Below are 7,144 nucleotides of genomic sequence, written 5' to 3'. Positions count from 1 at the left end.
TTCCTTCCTTCCTTCCTTCCTTCCTTCCTTCCTGCCTCTCCTCACCCAAGGATATTTTCCCATTGATTTTTAGAGTGTGTGGAAGACAGAGGGAAAGACAGAAAGAAATATCAATGTGAGAGAAACACATCAATTGGTTGCCCCCTGCACAAGCCTCAACCAGGGCCCAGGCCGGGGAGGAGCCTGCAACCAAGGTATGCGTTCCCAGACCACACTGCACATCCATTGCACCCGGTACCCTTCGCCCAGGCCGGGGAGGAGCCTGCAACCAAGGTATGCGTCCTTGACCGGAATTGCACCCGGTACCCTTCGGTCTGCAGGCCGACACTATATCCACTGAGCCAAACCAGCTACAGCAAGTTTATGTCTTTAAAAGAAGAGTATAAACACATGCAAGTTAAGAAAATATAAAAATAACATATTTCAGTAGCACTTTACCTTAGAAATGCTACTTGAATGACTCATGGGATGTCCCAAAGTCTTCTCATTCTGCAAGAAAACCAAACAGGTGATTAAAATGTGCAAAGAACAAGTAATTGATCACAACAATGGTATTGACAAATCATTCCCTCAACTAGAATTTGCTGAACACAAACTACTATGTACCGGGTCACCTAATATATTATGGAGAATTTGCCAAAGATGAGTAAAACAATAGTCCCTGCCCTAAAGGAACTTAACAAGAAAAAAAAAACAACACCAGGAATTTGGAATTAACTGTGAAAATAAGAGGGCAGTAAATGTCTTATGACACATTCAAGTGGAGGGTCACAGGCAAGAAATGGCATGCGCAGATGTGTGTGGGGTGGTCCATTCTCTGAGGACCGTGTAAAACGGGGGAAAGAAAGCAGGAAGGCTGATGCCACCCCGCTCGTTTGGCTGTCAAAGTGCTGGTACTCAGCAGGGACATGGCACAGCTCACATCTATTCCCTCAAGCCTATTTCTCCTCCTGAATTAGAGAAATCTGAGTCAGGCTAGCTTCTTCCCTCTCACCCCTCTCCACGTTCAGTCACAAAGTCTTACATCAGATTCTTCCTCCTTAATGCCTCTCAACCTCATCTTCATTTCCATCGTCAAAGCCTTAGTTTAGGTCTCTTCATTTCTCACTTGGAATTCTTGAAGAACTTCCTAACTGGCCTTTCTGCTTTTAAGCTGACCTTCCTAAGACATATTGCTATGGACGGAATTGCGTCTCCCACATTCATATGTTGAAGTCCTAACCCCCAGTGCTCAGAATGTGACTATATTTGAAAATGGGGCCTTTAACGGAGTAATTACATTAAAATGAGGTCAGCTTATTAGGGTGGGCCCTGATCCAATACGAATGGTGTCCTTATAAGAAGAGGTAATTAGGACCAGATACACACGGAGGGAACACCATGTGAGGACACAGGGAAAAGACAGCCATGTACAAGCCTAGGACAGGCCTCAGAAGGAGGCAAACCTGCTGACACTTTGATCTCAGACGTTTAGTCTGCAGACTGTGAGAAAAGTCCTATTGTTTAGCCACCCTGTCTGTGCTAGTTGGCTATGGCAGCCCTAAAAATGAATATGACAATCTTCCACACTATAACTTTCTTTAAAAATGAGTATTCCAAGTGTAAATCTGACTTTTAAAAATAAGAAAGTAACTTTTCCTGAATCTACTTATCCTTGTTCTAAACCCAAATGAGGAGGGGAAAAGACTATTGCAAATGGAAGAGATATGATAGTTCTTGTATTCTTAAGAGCATCAATTCTCTACTTAGGTAGCATGGTATGCAATTACCTGGGGAGGACCAGAGAAGGTTGAGATGTGATTAGCAGATAAAATTCTTTAGTCAGTCAGAGATACAAAGGAGCTAGTAGATCATTTAAAAAGTCCTTGAGGAAGAGTTGATTCCATTTCACCATGGCTCTCCTTAAAGATATCAAGCCATCAATAAAAGTTTTAACTTTCCCCTTCCCCCTCAACCCACAAATTACAGACTGCCTTGACTTTGGTACACTTGGCTTTTGAACATTCACTATCCCCAACATGCTGATGAAGAGGCATTTCAGCATCTCTCAAGTGGCCTGCCGGCCGGCACTTTCACTCACTTTACCAATGCTGTCTTCTTTATCTTTACAGCAATGCATTTGTGCAATTTTTGGAATATTTTTGTTATATCCTCTATTTCATAAACCTGAGTGGAAACCGAAGCTTAGGTCTCTTAAGTGTAATATAATACAGACAATGCTATTAAGTGTTTAGTCTCAATGGAATATTTGTTGGTCTTAAGTTAGTCAATTAGACAGTTATAAAGGAAAAGAACAAAATTACAAAGTATACTCAGAGTGTTGGCAATATGTTTCTGACGACTGTTTTTTAAAAAAAAACTTAATTAGGAATATGACAGAATCATCATATTCACACATTCACTCGTTGGGAATGGAAAGTCCCTCTGCCCACAGCACAGGTAAATCTATAACCATTTAAGTTTTATTCCTGAGTCAAGAATGTGTTACAGACAAACACAGGGCACTGCTGTGAATCCAGGCTTAACAGCTCATCCACCGGGAATTTACTATTAAATTTTCATAATATACACCTTGGATTATCTGTATACAAAACCAATTATAATCACCATTACAAAAAATGGATAGTTTAAAACCAGCTAGAAATCTACAGAGAAGTTCTGAGGTATGAAGAAAAGCAATAATTCATTCTGACACTCATCATTCCATAAAGAAGGAATATTATGGTGGGGAGAGGACTAGAAGTTAAGCTAGATAACATTATAAATCCAGATTGAGAGCTAAAAGTTGCTCTTTGCCTTATGAACTTGGGACATAAATTTAATGATGTAAGCCTTTATTCTGATTCCCTTGTTAGAACAATAAAATGCATTAGTAAAATCAAACAAATAACTAGCCCCAAAAGATGCAGATGTTTTAAAACCTGAAGCCTATCGACATTTAGGATTGCTTCTCCACTGCTTGGTAGGAAATTAACAATTCATTTCCAACGGACTTTTCCCCCCTTAAATATTGCAACATTTATTTGGACTCATTGACAAATCTAACAAGCTCAAGACCATAACAGACCTATTTTTCAGCAAGAAAATCTCAGGATTCATTCAACTCAGTTACTCATTCATTCCATCCTATTTACTATGTGACTACCAAGTGCGAACAGCTGCATCAGTGACAGAATATGGACAAAAATCAATGTGGCTGCTAGGCCTGTTCCAAGGATGACATTACCACAGAACCACTTCGAAAGAGTTTGGATGAGGAATGTCAACTAGGGAAAAGCTGAAGAATGACATAAAAAAGCACATCTATGAGTCATATCAGGGTAGAGGGGGTAACACCATTCTCTCCTACGATCTCACAGGCATGTTTCTGAATGAGAAGGCAAGTTTACCAACATCAATGTCAAGAACTGGAATTGGGCATTCCAAGGAGAACAAGAGTTCCCTTCCAGTTCAAGCTGCAACTAAGCTTCAATAACCAAGTAATAAAAAGCCTTGGCCAATTATTTTCATACTAGAGGCCGGTGCACTCTGGGAGTCCCTCAGCCCAGCGTGTGCCCTCTCACAGTCCGGGAGCCCTTGGGGGATGTCGGACTGATGGCTTAGGCTCGCTCCCCGCAGTCTGGCCTCCCTCTGCAGGAGGCAACAGGCGGGCCGATCGGGGGATGGTGCCAGCCAGCGAGCAGCCAGCCCTGCCCCCCCCCATTGCCCCTCCACCGCTGCTGGTCGCCGCTGCCCACCCCATCACTGTCCCGGCCCTCTGCCTGCTGGCACCCGCCTTGGCTGGCCTGGCACCGCCCACTCACCAGCCACACCCCCCACCGACTGGTCATTCTGCCATTCCATCGATTTGCATATTAGGCTTTTGTTACATAGGATAATCTTTAATACGTTCAGTAACTGCTTAATGGGTCCCTCATTTTGTAACTCAGGGAGAGATGAAAGCCTCTGTTTAGCTTCTGGAAACAGAAACTGTTACCCTCCTTCCTCAGAGACAGCACCAGGCAACCCCATGCTGTGAGACACACACCTCCCTGGCTTGCTCGCATCCCCGTGTCTTTTTGGTGGGCTTTTTTCTACACTGACCATGAATGTTCCTTAGAACACAGCTCCATGCCCTCTTCTCATTTATTTTCTCCCTTAGACCGGTGCTTCTAAAACGCTGCAACTTGAATCAATTAGGGAAGTTACTAAAATGCAGGCTGTGACTTGGTAGGTCTGAGGTGCACTGAGATTGCTCATTTCTAAGGAACTGCCAGGTGACTTCCATGCTGCTGGTTCCCAGACCACACTGCACATGCAAGTTTCATTCCAAATCCTGGGCCAAAATAACGCATAAAGGCTATGACTCATTTTTTAAAAACTGAGGTATAAGTGAATATCATGACTCATTTTTTAAAAAATAAATCATAAATCATGACTACTGTAAAACTAAATTTCTGTGTAAAATACGATAGTGAACTCACCAGTGAGTCAATACAAATCAGAAGACAGACTGATATATAGATTGGGAAATACTAAGACTGAGGGTGTGAGAAAAGTTTTGTTAATGTAAGAAGTTACAAAATCACAAAGATAAAAATCAGCTCTGTTGAAGAATAAAGGACATTTCACAATCTGGCCAGTCCTGTCAATGTTTTGCAAGTCCATGTGTGGCTCCAATACAATGTACTTTGGGGGCAAAGCTGAGACACAGAGCCCACAGAGAACAAACAAGTCCTGGAAACTGGAAGTCAAGAATTACAAGAAGAAAATGAGGTGAGATGTCTAAGCAAGTTTCTGGGATTCTGCATAAAGGAGTCAAACAATAGAACTTCATGTAGGAATTTCCCTGAAACTCTGACCAGGACCAGTCATTAAAACAAAGCAAAACAAACAAACAAAAAGCCCCTATGTGTAACAGCCAATATTCATCCCACCAATAGAACTCCAACTTTGTTCTGAGCAGCAAAGGCCCAACTCAAAGTTCTCACTTTCTCACACTATTGCAGCTAAGGGTAAATGCATAAGAAGGTTCTCTGTAAAACAATTAACCTCGAGGTTTTCTGGGGGGAATTTTGCTCTCCTGATACAGCCATTGCTCCTTGCTCCAGCATTCCTCCTTCCCTCGTTCACCTGGAATACAGATGTCACCCAGGGTAGAGGAGTTACCTTGAGGCCAGAAGAAGTATGCACCAGAAGTCTCCAACTTTTTGGTCTCAGGAATCACTTACAATGTAAAAAATTGGGGACTGCCAAAACCTATTGTTTATGTGGGTTATATTTACTGACATTTACCACATTAGAAATAAAAACTATTTTAAAAATATGAATCTCTTAATTTATTTAGAATTACCAATAACAAATTCAGTTAACATAGATAACATTCCAATAAAAAATAATTATTTTTTCCAAACAAAACACTGCAAGTGAGCAGAGTAGCATAGTTTTACATTTTTGCAAATCTTGTTGCAGAGTTTTAAAAATCTATAGATGTTTCTAAATCTTGTTATAGAAACAGCTACGTTCTCATATCTGCTTGTGAATTCAATCTCCTCTGATATGATGTTTTGATTGAAGCAAATGGAGAACATTTGGCCTTACAGTAGATCCCAACCCCATTCATTCATAGCTTTGCCCTCTGTGTTTTCCGTTACCTGTAGTCAATTGTGGTTTGAAAATATTACATGCAAAATTCCAGATATTTTGAGAGAGACCATATTCACATAACTATAATTGCAGTATACTGTTATAACTGTTCTAGTTTTAGTTACTGTTGTTAATCTCTTACTGTGCCTAATTTACAAATTAGACTTTATCATAGGTAAGTATATGTATGGAAAAACATAGTATGAATAGAGTTTGGTACTACCCACAGTTTCAGGCATCCACTGGGGGATTTGGAACATATCCCTCGCAAATAAGGGGGAACTATGGTATACACAGTTATGTAGTTAGAAAAGAAATGTGTTTTAATAACCACGTAAGACAACTGGATATTTTTCTTCTTTTTTAAAAAAATTTTTACCCAAGGATATGTTTTTTATTGATTTTAGAGAATGAGGAAGGGGGGAGAGAGAGAAAGAAAGAGAAACATCAATGTGAGAGAGAAACATCAATTGTTTTGGCTCCCATACGCGTCCTGATGTGGATCGAACCTGCAACCTTTTTGGTATATGGGAGGACACTCTAACCAACTGAACCACCTAGTCAGGGCTGGATATTATTCTTTATATTACATGAAAACCAACAAGTAATTAGCTGTAATGTGGACTCTGAAACAATATTAATGAACTTTTCATACTCTATTAACATCAATTGGCCCATCTTTTACTTTGAATTGATCTCTTAACCATGACTTTGTAACATCACACCTTGGTCATTTAGAAATTATTGGCTCACTGAGTTATGCAAATATTCCAAGACTGACACATTGCATTATTCAATATTAAAACAGCACACTGGCCCTAGCGAGTAGTTCAGGTGGTTAGAGCATCGTCCTAATATGCCAAGTTTGCAGGTTCAATCCCCAGTAAGGAATCAACCAATGAATACATAAATAACAAAAAGTCAATCTCTCTCTAAAATCAATAAGTAAAAAAAAAAAATTAAATTAAAAAAATCACACTCATTAATATGACCATCAATGGCATCAGAAGAGTCCTTCATTATGAAAAAGCTTTCATGCTCACAATGGTGGACACAAGTTTCCCAAAGTTCTAATTCTGCTTAGAAACCTCAAATTTTATCGTTGGTGACAAAACCTGTTATTTGCTTTCCTTGAATTGAAAGAGTGGCTCATTCATTCTATTTTGACAAAATGTTTGACAAATGCTCATATCAGAATAACTATAGTTTGACTATCAGTCACCCTTTCAAATAAAAATCATATTCCATTAAAAAAGGTGACTAGTTCAGCTAACAACCCATAAGTGCTCCGCTCTGAGACAATCACTGCACTTCGGTATGCAGTAAAAATGGTTTATACCAGATATACAAAGAAGAAATAACACTTCATCTCTAATGCGGAGGATAGTCAATCAAAACTGACACACGTTTAAATTAGCAGAAAAGGAGTCCCACCAACAACACAGAGCAGGGTAACGATTATTTAAGAACCAGCTCTGGGCAGTTGACCTCCCCAAACCAGTTTTTAGTGCAATAGAAA

The 7,144-nt window shown here is 40.1% G+C and overlaps 1 protein-coding gene across 10 annotated transcripts in view; it reads right to left on the bottom strand.

Annotated features, from left to right (window-relative positions):
- The window catches only part of MARCH8 (membrane-associated ring finger (C3HC4) 8, E3 ubiquitin protein ligase), a 126,851-nt gene that overhangs the window by 26,228 nt on the left and 93,479 nt on the right, over positions 1 to 7,144 (bottom strand). For 9 of the 10 annotated variants that reach the window (XM_005856580.2, XM_005856583.2, XM_005856581.2 and 6 more), the window contains one exon: positions 439 to 489. In XM_005856580.2, the coding sequence (XP_005856642.1) occupies positions 439 to 489 (51 nt within the window). Of the gene's footprint in view, positions 1 to 438; positions 490 to 5,031; positions 5,227 to 7,144 lie in introns of those variants that run through there. The other variant, XM_014537437.1, reaches the window with a different exon arrangement.

The sequence above is a fragment of the Myotis brandtii genome, unplaced genomic scaffold (assembly GCF_000412655.1).
Source record: "Myotis brandtii unplaced genomic scaffold, ASM41265v1 scaffold1032, whole genome shotgun sequence".
NCBI classification, from domain to species: domain Eukaryota; kingdom Metazoa; phylum Chordata; class Mammalia; order Chiroptera; family Vespertilionidae; genus Myotis; species Myotis brandtii.
Note: the sequence above shows the minus strand (reverse complement) of the source record. Positions and strands in the feature narration are given on the sequence as shown.